Genomic DNA, 17515 nt, shown 5'->3' with positions numbered 1-17515 from the left:
TATTGATCCTTATTGAATGGATCCTTATTGAGCTTGTTACTTGTTCAGTCTCAATAAACCTACTCATGCTCAGGTTAAGAACAGCCAGGGTTGGGGTGAAGGGACGGGTGGGTTTGGAATGGAGAGGGGACCCAATCTTGTCCGCTGCTCCATCCATTCCATAGACCTGCAATCCCCTGCCTTTGCCTGAGGTCCTATCCATATTTAATGGGTGGGTGTCGGTTGCTGTAAACTGAGCCTACCCCAGCGTCAACCTGAATTAATTATACGCAGGAGGAGAGAAAATAAAAATGCCTTTGCGTCAGAGCCCCAAGTTGTACTGGCTACACTGCAGCCTGGAACCCACGGGGTGCCGTTTCTGCTGATGGAGGACCCCGACAAGAAGCTAGAGCAGAAGAGTGACGGCAAGCCCCGGAAGGTCCGATTTAAAATCTCTTCCTCCTACAGTGGCCGGGTGTTGAAGCAGGTCTTTGAGGATGGGCAGGAGTTAGAGTCGCCAAAGGAGGAATACCCGCACAGTTTTCTCCAGGAGTCCCTCGAACCAGTGGATGGCGTGTACGGGTCTGGGGACGCCCCGAAACCCCGGCCGTGCTCCCCTAAGCTGACGGCTCAAAGGATCAGCGTGTTTAGAGAGGGCAGTGCCTACACGTTGGCGGGCAGCCAGCCTTTCTTCAATGATTACAAGGCGAATGACCACAAGGTTGGTATAACACAAGGTGTCTGAGCTCTCAGGACTGAAATGCGTTTGGAGAAATCCTGCAATGGTTCCGACTTGTATCTCGGGGACCAACCAGAGTTATAGGTGCTGCAGATGCAAGGCTGCGATCAGAATATTATTTCTGGGGCAAAAATAGCATTCTTCCTAACTACTTACTGGCAAGGGCCGTACGCATAGATAGTATTCCAAGTCCATCCAGGGTAACAAATGGTAATTGGCCCTTCCTTGGGGTCATCTCGGTAAATACATGAAATAGAGATGCAGGCTGCTGTTTTAGAGAATTGTGGGGCCAGGGGGTTGTTTTGTTTCTTGAAAGAGCGTAGAGTTTGAAGGTGCTCATTTTACTCCAGCCAGTTATTCAGTTTGTGGTTTATCCGTGTCTTGTTTTATTTCTTATCTCCCTCCTGCTGCCAGCTTTAAAAAAAAAATATGTGCTGATTTATTTATTTTGCCTTTCCATTGCTCATTAGCATGAACGTGGGGTAGCTGGAGTCCTGGGGAGAAATGGTGAGAAGCAAATCACCCAGAGGACATGTTTGAGCTGATGGGTCGTTGGAAACATTGTATTTTATCTGCGAATTTCATTTATCTTCCCCAGTACCATGGATAATCAAAAGCCCATACATGATTTTCTTTAAAGCTAGAAGAACCTGGAAAATATCCACCAGTTTCCACAAACTAACAGGAGAGGTGTGTATGGTCTCAGTCCGCAGGAACATGAGTGCCCTAAAAAAGAGATCCAATACAGTGATATAATGTGCTAGGTTTTAATCAATAGCCCACCAAAATATGTTTTCATGTTTAAATTGTGAGATGCAGGTAATTACTCTCTAATCATTTTCATTGTTCGCTTCCTAAGGGAACAGATTATACCTCTATAGCAGACAAATGTACTGGCCTTGCTGGCGCTGGTAAAAGTGTAATTATGAGCATGTCCACATTTATCAAAGATAATGCTAGGTTTCTTTATGCTATGGAAGGGGGCTGGAGTAAACACTCCCCTCCTGTTAGTGGAGTGACTTACGCATCGCCAAGCGCTGCCACATTCTCTCGCATTGGGATTTTTGCATAACCTTGAGGAGAAAGGCGGAGTAGGGTCGTTTCCATTTTTTAAATTGACTTATTTTTTGGTGGAGGGTGAAGGGGGTGTGCCCTGCAGCATAGGGATGTCCCTGGGCCAGGTATTGAACTCGCTGTGACTTGCGCCACCGCTGCGGCCATGCCGGGTCCTTAACCCACTGCACCACGAGGCAGCGTCTGGTCACTTCCATCTTGGAGATGGGGAAGGTTGACAGCTACGTGATAAAGGACCCTCCCAACCCTTAGGGTCACTAGGGGCGGAGTCAGAACAAGAGCGCGGGTCTTCCGATTCCCATGCGGTTGGCCCAATGCAGTGTTTCTTTTCAGAGAAGAGGCCCATTAATCCGGATGGTGATGGTGACAGTGGGTCCCCATTTACTGAGTGCTTGTGACGTCCTAGGACCTCGCGTACGTCGTATCCTCGGAGTATCGCTTTTTAACTAGACCTCACCTGTAGGTTCAGGATTTACAAAGTCATCATTTACGCAAATCCCATACAAGGCCGTGGTTTGTAACACTGGACTGCGTGACCTTCATAAGTCACTTGTCACACTTGGCATTTCTGTAAAGTCATGATGAGGCACGGCCTTAGTAAAACCAAATAACCCAGTCTTCATAGCAGCACCACACAGGTTTAAACACGGTACTCTAGAGACCGGGTTCGGGGTTTGATGTCTGCTGGATCCGGTTATCCTTGATCTGTACGGCCTGAACCAACGCCACAAAACCCTGCGAGCAAACCCCTGGGGGTAAGAGTGGTCAGGATGGATTCACGCCCCTCCTCCAGTGGGCTGCTCAGGAAAATAAGGAAATGAAAGCTGGGAAGGCATGATTTTTCAATAGTGAATCCAACCATAAAATAATCCTTAGCAAATACTGGCGTTGCAGCAACACTGAGCAGCAGTTAAGCACAACAATGAACATTAAGGCCTCTGAACTTGAGTGGATATTTGCACAACAGTGTTGATTGCAGCACAACTGCCCACAGGTGGAAAACAGCCCAAGTGTCCATCAGCAGGTGAATGGCACACTGAATAGGGCGCATACATACAATAGAATATTATTCAGCCTTAAAAGGGAGGAGATTCAGATACATGTTACGACGTGGATGAACCTTGAAAACATTATCCTAAGTGAAATAAGCCAGTTACACAGAGATAACTGGGAGTTCTGTCGTGGCTCAGTGGCAGCAAATCTGACCAGCATCCACGAGGACGCAGGTTTGATCCCTGGCCTCCTTCAGTGGTTTGGGGATCCGGCATTGTCAGGAGCTGTGGTGTAGGTCGCAGACTCAGCTTGGACCTGGCGTGGCTGTGGTGTTGGCCAGTGGCCACAGCTGTGATTGACCCCTAGCCTGGGAACCTCCATATGCCGCAGGTGCGGCCCTAGAAAGACACACACACACACACACAAAATGGAAAAAAAAAATCATTTTTTTTAAAGATAACTGAATGATTCCACTTATACAAAGTATTATCATAGTCGAGTTTGTAGAGACAGAAAGTAGGGGTGGGGGAGGGAGAAAGCGGAGTTAATGCATCTAGAGTTTCAGCTCAGGAATAAGAAAAAGTTCAGGAGGTGGTTGCCCAGCAATGTGGATGTACCGATGCCCTTGAACTGAGCCTCACACAAGGTTAAAGTGGTAAATTTTATGTTATGTCTATTTTATCACAATAAAATTATAACAATAAAAGGCAAGGTCCAGAGGGCAGCTAAACCTGGGCTTGATGTCCTGCCTACCCACTTACTCTGCAAGCCACTCACCTTGATAATAAAAGCATCTACGTGCAAAGACTATTGTGGTGATTAAAAAATATGTAATACCTGGAACTTCCCATCGTGACGCAGTGGAAAGGAATCCGACTAGTAACCATGCAGATGTGGCTTCGATCCCTGGCCTCACTCAGTAGGTTAAGGATTCGGTGTTGCCATGAGCTGTGGTGTAGGTCACAGACGTGGCTCGGATTTGGCGTGGCTGCAGCTGTGACTGGCAGCTGCAGCTCTGATTAGACCCCTAGTCTGGGAACTTCCATATGTTGCAGGTGCCACCCAAAAAAATTACATCGATTTTTTTTATATATATATAAAACCTAAGAAGTACTTAGCATTGTGCTTGGCACATGGTATATGCTCAGTCAATGCTACCTGTGCTCATGGCCAAGTTCTTATTAAGGAAACATGGAGACTTTAACAATTTTATGTGATGGAGATAGGTTTTAATCACTGAGCTATTTTAAGGAATTAAAAGACGGAATTTTATAAGGTTCGTTTAAAAAATGAAAGGGAAAGAGGAAGAAAGTAACATTTACTGAACGTGTGCTTCATGCGTAGGATGCACCTTCATCTTCACAGTGAGTCTGTGAGAAGAGAGAGCTACAGATTGGAAACACAGAAGGTGACAGGGGTTAAATAACTTGCAGCTCTCGCACAGCTGTCAAATCACATTGGAATAAAATTTGAACTCCGTCTACCCTGCCCACCTCCAAAGCCCACCAAGTTTCTAATACCATTTATTTTATTTTATTTTTTCAGGGGGCCATGCCCACGGCATATGAAAGTTCCCCTGGCCAGGGATGGGACCTGCACCACGGAAGTGACCTGAGCTGCTGCAGTGACAACACGGGATCCTTAGCCCACTGAACCACAAGGGAACTCCCCGTGACTGCGTTTAAGTACAGAGTTGTGCAAAGGTTTCTCGGTCCATGAAGAGCAATCCCCAGTCCTACTGCTTTTGATATCAGAATATTTTTTAATGATCAGTCACCTAAGTTGCCATTCTGGGCACTATGGGAGGAAAGAAAAAATTGCTGGCTCCATCCTCTCCTCTATAATGTAACAGAGGGTGTTCCTTGTGGGCGGTTGTGTGTAACCGGATAATGTGAACTTTAGTTACACCCAGAGTTTCCTTAGACACAAGGAAGAACTTGGCTGTCAGGGTGCCTGAAACTTAAACACACCTTAAAGGTGATTTGGGACCCTCCATCTGTGGAGCGCATTAAAAATAAATTTACTTTCCTGGGTGTCTGAGATATGGGCCAGCCTAGAGGCAGGAGGTTGGACCAGAGGATGACAGAATTTTTTTTTTTTTTTGTATACTGAGAATTTTGCCTTGAAAAAGCCAGCCCTACATGTGAAAAAAGCTTCCTCGTAACTGAATCTCTTCGGCTATTACTGGAAATGGAACCTTCCAAAAGTGCCGCTGTCTTTATCTTCTGATGCTCAGAAACTAATAGTCCAGAGTGTGAAACAGGAACCCGGCAGGCATCAAACAGTAGGAAATGGAACCTGCCACCTGATCCCTTGAAGAGAGGGAGAGCAAACAGGGCCAGGTGGAAGCTTGTGGCTTCGTAAAAAATGATCCAAGACTCCGTGGGTCTTTCAAGGAAGAGGACCTAAGAATTGAAGTCCTGCTCAAGTCAGGTTTTGACTGAATGCAAGAGGGCTTTACAGAGGAGGCCGCTTAACTGTGGCATCTCAACAGATTTGGCTTAATCCAGTTCTGTGAAAGTGGGGCAAAGTATTTCATGCTGGGGAATGTGGTTGTGTAGCTCGGTGGTACATGCCCTGCTCAAGAACCACTTTTAATACTAGCGGCAGCGACAGTGCCCAACACCTGCTTAGTGTCTTCTGCTTTGGCAAACTCTGTCTTGGGTATTCTTCTCCTCCCGCCCCCCACCAGGTGATATATTAGCCTCATTGACAAGACTCAGAATATTTTACTGCAGGAACATGGCTAGTTGAGCACAGAAACCAGCAGGGTTTTGGGGCGAGGTCCTGAGACTTGGGTCCTAAGCATTGACTTATACATTGCTGGGCTCGGGGTGCTGGAGGCTCCCTGTAGAGACGCCGGGGTAACAGGAAGGCCCTCGGGAGTCTCAGGACAGCACCTGTGTACTACCCAGTGTGAAGATATTTGGGAGTTCCCTGGTGGCCTGGTGGTTAAAGATTCTGCATCATCACTGCTGTGGCTCCAATTCAATCCTTGGCTCAGGAACTTTGTAAGCCCACGGGCACAGCTCAAACAAACAAAAAACCTCAGTGGAAATATATATATATATATACATATATATATATATGTATATATATATACACACACATATATATATATTTGTCTTTTTAGGGCCGCACCTGTGGCATATGGAGGTTCCCAGGCTAGGGGTCCAATCAGAGCTACAGCTGCCTGTAGGTCACAGATGCGGGATCCGAGCTGCATCTGTGACCTACACATCTCACGGCATCACTGGATCCTTAACCCACTGAGCAAGGCCAGGAATTGAACCCATGTCCTCAGGGATACTAGTTGGGTTCCTTACTGCTGAGCCACAGCGGGAACTCTTTATTTGTATATTTTAATAACTAGTTTGTGGTGGTGCCTAGAAATTAGATGTCAGTTCATTTGGACGGGCAGACTGAGGTTCAGAGAGGCCGCGTGGCTCTCCTGTGTCACGGCTGGTGAACAGTGGAATTGGGACCCAGCACTGTCCCCCCGTAGGCTATTCTAGCTCTGGAAGAGATATGCATTCCTAAGTAATATCTGAATGTTTATTCCCCATGCTTTTCTACTGCATTGTAGTATTGCCCAAATTGCTTCTCAGCAAATGATTAAATGGCACGTGATAAATCCATACACGGGAACATAAGCTATTAATAATGATGCTACAGAGGTATATTTGTTGATATAAAATATTTGCATATCATATGAATAATGAAAAACAAAACAGAATATATATAACAATCTTATTTTGGAAGGGGGGCTGTTTATGAATAGTGCGTTATTGGTGTTAAGAATATGAACTTTTAGGAGTTTCCTAGTGGCCTAGTGGTTAAGGATTTGATGTTGTCACTGCTTGGTATGGGTTTGATCCCCAGCCTGGGAACTACCACATGCCACGTGTATGCCCCCCGCACCCCGCAAAGAAAAAGAATACGAACTTTAGAGTGAGACAGACTTGGGTTTGAATCCCAGCCACGAACCCTGAGTAGTTCTGTAACCTTGGAAGGCTCTTAACGCTACTGAGATTCAGTCTCCTCATATGAAAATTGTATGAATCACAGCATCTGCTTCACAGGGGTGTTTGGGAGGAAAGTGGGGCAGTGCTTGTAAAATGCTTAGTGTGGATGCCTGGCACACAATGAATGCTCTCCACTGTGGAGTCCCCTGTGGTGCAGCAGGTTAAGGATCTGGTGTCGTCCCTGCAGTGGCGTGGATGGCTGCTGGTTCCACCCCTGGCCTGGGAACTTTCATATGCTGCCGGTGTGGCCAGAAAAAGTCCTATCCACTATAATAATAATAATAATAACTCCATAAATTGTACCTACTATTGTTACTTGTGCATAAAAATTTTGGAAGGGTTTTTTTTTTTTTTTTTTTTAAAAGCATCCCACTGTATTCATCAAACACTCACGTGCCCAGCCTTCCCCAGCTCCCAAGGCAGGGAGTAGGAGCAAGCACTCTGGACCCCATCCTGTAGGGTCCTACTTTCTAGTTTTATGGTCAGTCCAGCTTTGGTTGGTTACCATCGACAGGAAGAAAGAAGCTGGTGTTTAAGATTTTCAGGAGTTCCCGTCGTGGCGCAGTGGTTAACGAATCCGACTAGGAACCATGAGGTTGCGGGTTCGGTCCCTGCCCTTGCTCAGTGGGTTAAGGATCCGGCGTTGCCGTGAGCTGTGGTGTAGGTTGCAGACGCGGCTCGGATCCCGCGGTGCTGTGGCTCTGGCGTAGGCCGGTGGCTACAGCTCCGATTCGACCCCTAGCCTGGGAACCTCCATATGCCTTGGGAGCGGCCCAAGAAATAGCAAAAAAAAGACAAAAAAAAAAAGATTTTCAGAGAGCGCAAAGATGCCAGGGAAGGAACAGTGGCTTTGGGTGTGATGGGTTCTCAGGTGGGGGCCGGTCTCTCTCTTTTCCTGGGATGGTGAACAGGTCCATCAGCCCTGTATTTGGTCGCTGGTGGTGAATCACCGTGCTCATTCTTCATTCCTCTAGTCCGCGCCTATTATAGATTTTGGAAAGATAATCATCTACACGAATAACCTGAAAATCATCCGAACTCCCGTGGATAAGCGAGAGTTCATGCGGAAAATGATGCGGAAGGAAGACGAGGCTGAGGAAGAGTCTCTGATGAGAAAAGGCGACAGCTATCGAGACCGGAACGATGGGCCTTTGCCGGAGGCCAAAGGCACTTTCCCGCATAACCGGTACCCACAGGTGAGTGGGATGCCCCCTGCGCTGGGCAGAGCGGGCCCCGTGGCAGGGGTCTCCAAAGTGTTTTGATTGGGAACTGTTTAAGTAAGAACGTTTCGCTATGATTCTTCATGCATCTCAATGTTAAAGAGGTTGAGGAATTTTAAGTTTATTTTAGTGGTTTGTCATATTTTATCGCTAGCAATCATAGTTATAAGTCCGTATTTCAAACACTCATACTTTGAATTGTTTTGAATGGTTTCCTTTAAGACCTGAGTTGGTATTTATTGTTTTCACATTGCATCGTGGCTTGGAACAGCTTGTCTTCGAGAGGGAAAAAAATAGCCCTGTCCTTTTCTCATGGGTTTGCTGTGCTTCTGTCATTGGTGGAAATCCTCAATCCGCAGTTTTCTTGAAGAAATCGAATAAAGCTCTTTGTCTTTGGATTTCATGGATATTAGTTAAAACGAGACAATATCAGAGTTCCCACTGTGGCTCAGTGGGTTAAGAACCCAACTAGTATCCACGAGGATGTAGGTTCAGTCCCTGGCCTCGCTCAGTGGTTTAAGGATCCAGGGTTCCCGTGAGCTGTGGTATAGGTCGCAGATGTGGCTCGGATCCATTGTTGCTGTGGCTGTGGTGTAGGCTGGCAGCTGCAGTTCTGATTTGACCCCTAGCCTAGGATCTTCCATATGCTGTGGGTGGAGCTGTAAAAAGAAAAAAAAAAAACAAAAAACAAAAAACTAGGCTATATCATCTGTAAATCCACTAGACCAGGCACTAAAAAAATAGAGCCTAACATATAATATTTTAATTTTTATTACAGTTCATTTACAATGTTCTGTCTATGCTAATTTTTTTTTTCTTTTTATAGCTGCACCTGCAACATATGAAAGTTCCCAGACCAGGGGTCGAATCAGAACTGCAGCAGCAGGCCTATGCCACAGCCATGGCAACGCCAGATCTGAGCTGCATCTGTGACCTGAGCTATAGCATGTGGCAATGCTGGATCCTTACAGACAAAATCGGGTCCTTAACCCCCCCCCCCCCCCCCGCCGAGCCACAATGGGAACTCCGGTGCTCAGTAAATATTAGTTAAATGTTTGTGGAAAGAATACTGGAGGGAGTTCCCTGGTGGCCTGGAGGTTGAAGATTCAGCGTCATTGCTGTTGTGGCTCTGTTGGATCCCTGGCCTGGGAACTTCCGCATGCCACTGGCATGGCCAAAATATAAAATAAAATAGTAAAATAAAAATTTTAAAATGTCTCAGAAAAAAAGGAATACTTTTTTGAAATTTGGAACCAAGGTGCCAGCTGGTAGGAAATATTCTGCCTCCGCTTCTCTTGCCGTCTACACAGCACCATTTGGAACCCAGCCTAGCTGCCAGGCAGACACCTCAACACTGTGGCCCAAAGCATTACTTTCGCACTTTAAAATTCATTAATTCTATGCTTTTCCATACCAGACTGTAACTTGAAGGAGCATATTTTTTTTTCAAAAGAGGCCCAGAAATGCAGGTCATGCTGAGGGCCTGAATGAGAAAGCAGCAGGCCTGCTACGACAATTACTTTTACATTCAGTTTGGAGAGAATTGTGTTTTTTAGCTATATTGCCATAAACTAAGACAGAGGTGTGCGGCACCAAGTTGCCGTGAGAGGTTATATTCTCTCGCCTGTCCTTTAAGCTCTGTTTTAAATTGCTGTCTGTGTGCCCCATCCTTCATGCAGCAAATGCCCAGACAACTTTGATTCTAAAGCAGAGGGTCAGAGAACATCAAGGGGCCCATTCTGACCAAGTGACTCTTTGGTGTGTTATATGGAACAGGGAAACGGTAGGACTTTGATGAACGAGCAGGGCAAGGCTAAAAGCCAGGCTGTGCTTGAACCTCTGTGTCAACTCTTAAAAGAAAAGAAGGGGAATAATTGAATTGAGCCATGGTGAAAAGTACAAGAGGAAGAATCTGGGCTTTGTTCAGTGGATTTGAGACCATACGTCATCTGGGCTTCTTTATGCTTTATGTGATCCTACCTTTGAAAAAAATAATAATAATAGCTGCCATTTTTTTGAGGGTTCATGATAGCCAGGCACCATGCCCAGTGCTTTCCAGGCAACAGTCCGTTTCACTCCCCTAGGGACTCTGCGAGCGGGGTGTTATCACATGTCTCGCTCTGCAGCTGGGGAAACTCAGGCTCAGAGAAGTTGCAGTCCCAGGGTCACAGTCAAACCCAGGGCCATCTGGCCACCACTCTCTGGATCTTATCTGCTCTGCCAACGGGCCCCTAGATTGGTGCTGGCTACCCTCTTCAGGGCTACACACATCTTTGAGTCCGTGATGGAAGCTGAGGCTCCTTTTCATGATAGTGGTTGGGTTCTAAAATCGAGGTTATGCTGTGCAACTGTGTTCTATGACCTCTTACTCAATGTTTCTGAGGGGAATTTTTTTAAAATATTGAGAATAGTGCTCGCTTTGGCAGCGCATATACTAAAATTGGAACGATACTGAGAAGATTAGCATGGCCCCTGCGCAAGGATGACACGCAAATTCGTGAAGCGTTCCATATTTTTAGATACAGTTCTTTTGTAAAATAAATAACTCCTTTAAAACAAACAAAACAAAACAAAAAACAAAACAAAACAAATAAATAAAATATTGAGAATGGTAAACAGATGCTTCTATCATGCCTGCCTTGTACAGAGTAGAGACTCAATAAATACCTGTTGACTTAATTTGCAGGTTGAGAGCAAACGGTTGGAAAAAGGGTGGAACCCAAGGTGTGGCATGGGGTGAAATTTGACTGGCGATTTGTTCTTGCTCTTTATGGCAGTCTCACCAGGTCTTTTCATTAATCTTTCAATATCTGACCTGGCATTCTATGCAAATGAATTTTTGAATCACAAGCATAGCCTTATGGTTGCATTTTAGTGTGTTTTCTTTGCAACCTTGACTTATTTACGTCACAGTGGGATCAAGTGCAAAACAAAAAATATGACGAATTTGGCAGAAAAGTGGCAATTTGCTTTAAGAATATTTTGGCAAATATTTTTATTTTGCATACTTTAAGGGAAGAAAACAAATTTCCCTCTTGTTAATGGGTTAGAATATGGCGACAATCAATAAAATATTAATGAAAGGGTGCATGGACATCATGTGGGTTTTTTTTATTGTTATTTCCCCAATACAGTTTTTTTCCTACTGTACAGCAAGGTGACCCAGTCACACATACATGTATACACTCTTTTTCTTACATTATCATGCTCCATCATAAGTGACTAGACATAGTTCCCAGTGCCACACAGCAGGATCTCATTGCTAATCCATTCCAAAAGCAATAATTTGCATCTATTAACCCCAAGATCCCAATCCATCCCACTCCCTCCCCTCCCCCTTGGCAACTACAAGTCTGTTCTCTAAGTCCATTATTTTCTTTTTTGTGGAAAGGTTCATTTGTGCCGTGTATTAGGTTCCAGATATAAGTGATATCATATGGTATTTGTCTTTCTCTTTCTGACTTACTTCACTGAGGATGAGAGTCTCTAGTTCCATCCCTGCTGCTGCAAATGGCATGATTTTGTTCATTTTTATGGCTGAGTAGTATTCCATTGTGTATATATACCACATCATCTTAATCCAATCATGTGTTGATGGATATTTGGGTTGTTTCCATGTCTTACTATTGTGAATAGAGCTACAATGAACACGTGTGTGCATGTGTCTTTTTTAAGGAAAGTTTTGTCCGGATATATGCCCAAGAGGGGATTGCTGGGTCATATGATAGTTCTATGCACAGTTTTCTAAGGTACCCTCACACCGTTCTCCATAGTGGTTGTACCAGCTTGCATTCCCACCAACAGTGCAGGAGGGTTCCCTTCTCTCCACACCCCCTCCAGCATTTGAAACTAGAACACACCCTTACACCATGCACAAAAATAAACTCAAAATGGCTTAAAGACTTAAACGTAAGACAAGACAGCATCAAACTCCTGGAAGAGAACACAGGCAAAACATTCTCTGACATCAACCTTACAAGTGTTTTCTCAGGTCAGTCTCCCAAAGCAACAGAAATAAAAGCAAAAATACACCAATGGGACCTAATCAAACTGATAAGCTTTTGCGAAGCAAAGGAAACCAAAAAGAAAATGAAAAGACAACTTACAGAATGGGAGAAAATAATTTCAAATGATGCAACTGAGAAGGGCTTAGTCTCTAGAATATACAAGCAACTTATACAACTCAACAGCAAAAAAGCCAACAACCCAATGGAAAAATGGGCAAAAGACCTGAATAGACATTTCTCCAAGGAAGATATACAGATGGCCAAGAAACACATGAAAAAATACTCAACATCTCTGATTATTAGAGAAATGCAAATCAAAACTACCATGAGATACCACCTCACACCAGTCAGAATGGCCATTGTTAGTAAGTCCACATGTGGGATTTTGTCAGCTAGATAATCACTCCTATTCCATACATCCAGAATAAATAAAATCTAACACATCCCTAGGCACTTTGTAGCATGATGGGACTATTTTCAGAACTTAGGCCTCCCTTTTCAGAGATGATTTTTATTCTTAGGTCACAAAGGAAAGCCGTATCCACTTGTTGAGCCTCCCAGGGACTCCAGCTGTCTTGTTAGTTCCTAGAAATTAAGAACAGTGTGTGTTCTCTAGACATTATTATTTTGTTTGTTTATTCATTCAGCAAGTATGTGAACAGCAAATATTGTTCCAGGCACTGCAGCTAGATGTCAGGAAGTGACGAGGAAAGGAACTAGCCCAGAGCACTTCCTGTCTAGACAGCAGGAGCATTCATGGGTGTGTGAGACCTGCCCTGCAAGGGGCAGTCGAAGTGGGGTGGGACTTCTGGTCCAGAGGTGTGGGTGGGCAAAGCTTCCTGGAGGAAGTGCTGCTGAGCTGACATCTAAGAACTGGTAGGAGCTGGCTGGGCTGGAAGTGGGGAAAGTTCCCTGGAGGCTAGCTGGAGCGAGGTCTAAGGAGGGGAGCATGATGAGAGAAGTAACTGAACACAAGATTCAGCTAAGGACCCTGGGTTTTAATCTGGAGTTTTCTGGTGGGCGGGTGTTTATTTAAAGGTTCCTTAGGTGCTTTCTATGTGGCAGTCAAAATTGAGGTAACTTGATGGGACTGGCATCCATGGGAGAACAGCTCATAAGACCAAAAGCAAGGGCTATGCTGAATTCATGCCAGAATTGGTAGGTGTCTAGCCTGGGATTGTGGCTGTGAGATGGGGAAAACTGGATGGATTCGAGAGAGATTCAAAAGGTGAAATGGACCGGATTTGGTGCTGAGTCTATCAATCTGGTATCACTCCTTTTTTTTTTTTTTTTAAATAACATCAAATGGGTTTTTTATTTGAGACAATTTAACAACATACTGACTCTGAAAAGTGGAAAATGCAAAGATGGGAAAATAAGTGCTAGGCCTGTGAACAAACAAAAAATCAGGGTTAAGAGATTATTGTCAGGGAGTTCCCATCGTGGCTCAGCGGAAATGAATCTGAGTAGTATCCACAAGGATGCAGGTTCCATCCCTGGCCTCGGTCAGTGGGTTAAGCTTCCAGTATTGCTGTGAGCCATGGTTTAGGTTGCAGACGTGGCTTGTATCTTGTGTTGCCATGGCTGTGGTGTAGGCCTGTGGCTGCAGCTCTGATTCAACCCCTAGCCTGGGAACCTCCGTGTGCTGTGGGTGCGGCCCTAAAAAGCCAAAAAAAAAAAAAAAGAGAGAGAGAGAGAGAGAGCGAGCTTATTGTCAGATAAAGTTGAATTCAAAGCAAAAATAGACTAAATAGAAAATACTGCGGCCATAGTGAAATATAACAGTAATGAATCTTTTTGTACTAATTGACATAGCAGCAAAGTTAATCAATGTGTTGCCCCCCCTTTGTTCTTAGAAGGTTCACAGCTACGCCTGGTCACTGCACACGAGCACAAAGATTGACTTAGAAGAAGAGCAGGAGTTCCTGTTGTGCTGCAGTGGAAATGCTTCCAGCTAGTATCCAGGAGGATGCGGGTTCGGTCCCTGGCCTTGCTCAGTGGGTTAAGGATCCAGTGTTGCCACGAGCTGTGGTGTAGGTCGCAGATGTGGTTTGGAGCGCTGCTGTGGCTGTGGTGTAAGCCAGCAGCTGCAGCTCCGATTCAGCCCCTAGCCTGGGAACTTCCATAAGCCACAGGTGAAGCCCTAAAAAGCCAAAAAAAAAAAAAAAAATGAGGAAGAGCAGGACAGCAGCCAAGGGGCATATTCTGGTGTCCCGGGGAAGCTGGGAGTCAGGACTAGAGTAGAGATTTATGGGCAAGACTTAGACATAAACCTTTGAAGTAGAGCACCTGTAATATGCCAGATCCTATATTAAGGTGCTTACTCTCTCACTTAATATTCCCAGATGTCCCTCCCAGATCCCAGGTACCAAAGCTGAGGTTTAGGGGGCATTAAGGGAACTGTCCACGTGCACAGCTGGTGCCAGTCGGAGGCCAGCCTGTGCTCCAGGCTGCTGACTCCAGAGCAGAGCTCTCACTCACTGCCTCTCGTCAAAGTTCTCAAAGAGCGGAAAGACACACACTGCAGGAAGGCAGAGCTAAGCTTCAAAGGCATTGTGGCACCCACTCTTTCATCACTCAGGCTCTCATTACGCCGAGCAGTCTTCCTGGAGCGCCTGCTCTGGAACGGCTGCCATGCGGGGCTGCATGTGAGCTCTGGTGCCCGACTCCCTGGGGTCCAAGCATGGCTCCTCCTCCTCAAGCTCTGTGACCCCTGCACACAGAACTGCACATCTCACCGTAACCTACGGATGGTGCTGTTTCTGCCACCTCACTGCGTGCGGTGGGGATGAGATGGATGGATACCAAGAAAGCTCTCGTTTTTTCCTTTTTAGGGCTGCACCCGTGGCATACGGAGGTTCCCAGGCCAGGGGTGGAATCGGAGCTGCAGCTGCCGGCCTACACCCCAGCCACAGCAATGCCAGATCCGAGCTGCATCTGTGACCTATGCTGTAGCTTGTAGCAACGCCGGATCCTTAACCCACTGAGGGAGGCCAGGGAACAAACCCACACCCTCACAGACACTAAGTTCTTAACCCACTGAGCCGCAATGGGAACTCCAGAGAAAGCTCTTAAAACAACACCTGCTACCTCCTAGGTGACAAGAGCAGTGGAAAAGGTCAGGCAGCAGAATGCCCAGCCTGGCGGCAGGAACTGCTGTCTTCGAGAGCGCCATCGGGGAAGGCTCTGATAAGATGCTGCCCCTACTCCTTGCCTCCCTCCGGTTCCTCCGGTGGCATTTGTCGGAAGCATTTTTCTCTAGCTCTGCCCGGCCTTCGTGGCCGCCCCGTGCTCTTTTGATGTGTGTGGTGTGAACAGTGGACTTCAGATGCTGCTCTAATGTAACCCTGGCCTGTCTCTTGCAGGAAGGGGAGCTTCCGGAGGACAACTGTTTTCACTGCCGAGGGTCAGGCAGTGCCACCTGCTCTCTGTGCCACGGCAGCAAGTTCTCCATGCTGGCTAACAGATTTAAGGAGTCCTATCGGGCCCTGCGGTGCCCTGCCTGCAATGAGAATGGCCTGCAGCCTTGCCAGATTTGCAATCAGTAGAGCCTGTGGCTTTGTGCATCCGCTTTTACGGCACCCTCCCTGAAGTTATTGCTAATAAACTGCCCCTCTTCCACCTCCTCCTCCTCTCCCAGCAAGGAAGCCACAGTGGCTGCGATCCCTTCCACCCCTGGCGAAACTCAGTGACTTGATGACATTTTGTGAGGCCTAAGTGGCAGAGGCCTTTGTGAATTAGAGTCTGCTTTGTTCTCGGATGATCCTTCCAGGCCTGTGTGCGTGTATCTCACTCGACTTCACTCAGTTTTCTCCCTGCACTAGTGAACAAATAAATACACAATTTAGGTGGCAGGCTGAAGTCATTTTCTGGTTGGAGGTTACTTTGCAAACGTATGCGGTGAGAGAGGAATATCAAAGGCAGGCTTCTGATGAACAGAATTCCTGTTGCGTTTCCAATCGTTATTGGTCAACTGAGTTTTTAATTAAGCAGAAGAGGAAAGGAATGCACAATGCTGAATATGCACCAGCAGGCCACTGAGAACAAAGCAGGACGCGTGTGCTTTTTGCTGAAGATGGGCAAACCAAGGAGGTCTTTTTTTCAAAGTCCTGAGTCTTTCCTGTGTGATGTGCTTGGGTGATGTGCAACGAGCACTGCTACTTCTTAGGACAAGATAAGACATTTCTGTGTGCCTCTAAACTGCTGAGGTTATGAGCCAAGTGAAAACTAAATATGATAAATTTGGTGCTTAAATGTGTGAGTGTGTGATATGACTTCTTCCAGCCCCCAAATTATTACCACAAAATATGTTTATTTTAAGGCTAAGACAGAGCCATGATCTCTTCCTAAAAGACTTTGAATGTTTTATAGGTATCGACCGTAAACGTCTAAAAGAAAACCCACCCAAGCCTGAGTTTTAGCAATTATGTTTCTACTGCCTATGCATACACATACTAAGGAGGTGTATTCCTCGTCAAGGTGGTTGTAAAATTTGACAGAGAACTTTTTTGTGTGGCTCTAACAGCCACTCCCCTTCCCCCTTGCGAATAACCTTGCAAGATCTGTTATCTACTGAGACACGCTTTTCGATGGTAATTGTTTTGATTTTCATAAATTATTTTTTTTCAAGTTTTGTTTGTTATTCTCGCGTAGTCAGCTATTCAAATAATTCAGCAGTGGGGTGCTTTTCAAACAATATAAATACTTCCCATAAAAACATTAAAATATTTTTTGAAACCATGGTAGTTTTTCCTGTTCTTTTCCAGCCAAAATGATGGAATTGTGACTTACCAAATTTCTTAACTCTTTCCCGACTCTGTTTATCCTTTCTCTGAGCTATTGGTTCTTCTGTTTTTCCAGAATACCAGAGGAAGGAGTGATATCGCAAGACTTCAAGACCTTTTAGGGCTATTCTTCCGAGTTTTGGCAGGAGCCATGGACACAGACATTGTCTGCTGGGCATGCAGGATGGTACCGCCAGGCGCTTGCTGGGCAGCGTTCCTCAGATGGGATCTCCTGGGACTTAAGGTTTCAGCCGAGAAGGGATGTAAACAGATTATTATGCTGTAGTGCGACAAGTTCCAGGAAAGGGGAATTCTAGGGAGCGTTTGGAACCCAGCGATGGGACACCTAAGGTAGCCCGAGTGGAGTTAGAGAGGCCACCCGTAGGAAGAGGGGTGAGGTTGGTCTGCTTTTCCTTGCCCTGTGCTCTCAAGAGCCTTTAACGCTTTTCATCTCATAATAAATATATCACACTTATTTACTCAGTCAGCAAATATTTATGGAGCACTGGGGACCTATCAGCAGACAAAGCAGGCCCGACTCCCCAGGGGGCTTATGTTTTGGTGGGGGGATATTGGCAACTAAGATGTCTGTATTTAGAGACAACCAAAAGTATATAATATAGAATTAAAATATATTTATGTATCTGATGAAGCTATAAATGTACATATTTAATATAGAGTGTGTTAGAAAAGG

General features: G+C 45.6%; 1 protein-coding gene and 1 non-coding gene across 2 annotated transcripts; both read left to right on the top strand.

The window, feature by feature from the left end:
- Nucleotides 1-227: 227 nt before the first annotated feature.
- On the top strand, nucleotides 228-16772 carry GRXCR2 (glutaredoxin and cysteine rich domain containing 2). The gene is made up of 3 exons (XM_047778948.1): nucleotides 228-700; nucleotides 7785-8006; nucleotides 15403-16772. Exons 1-3 carry the CDS (start codon nucleotides 365-367, stop codon nucleotides 15583-15585), a joined length of 741 nt encoding a protein of 246 aa, XP_047634904.1. The 5' UTR covers nucleotides 228-364; the 3' UTR covers nucleotides 15586-16772.
- LOC125126634 (U6 spliceosomal RNA) lies at nucleotides 10441-10547 on the top strand. Its single transcript, XR_007134729.1, has one exon. It is a non-coding gene; the product is annotated as a U6 spliceosomal RNA (small nuclear RNA).
- Nucleotides 16773-17515: the final 743 nt, after the last annotated feature.

This window comes from Phacochoerus africanus, chromosome 4 (assembly GCF_016906955.1).
Source record: "Phacochoerus africanus isolate WHEZ1 chromosome 4, ROS_Pafr_v1, whole genome shotgun sequence".
NCBI lineage: Eukaryota > Metazoa > Chordata > Mammalia > Artiodactyla > Suidae > Phacochoerus > Phacochoerus africanus.
This window is presented reverse-complemented; position numbering and strand designations above follow the sequence as displayed.

Bases quoted from the DNA above. Each gene is read 5' to 3' on its own strand.
- GRXCR2 (XM_047778948.1), top strand. From the start codon at position 365: ATGGAGGACCCCGACAAGAAGCTAGAGCAGAAGAGTGACGGCAAGCCC. The intron at 701-7,784 runs GTTGGTATAACA...TCATTCCTCTAG, and splicing joins ACAAGGCGAATGACCACAAG to TCCGCGCCTATTATAGATTT. The intron at 8,007-15,402 runs GTGAGTGGGATG...TGTCTCTTGCAG, and splicing joins CGCATAACCGGTACCCACAG to GAAGGGGAGCTTCCGGAGGA.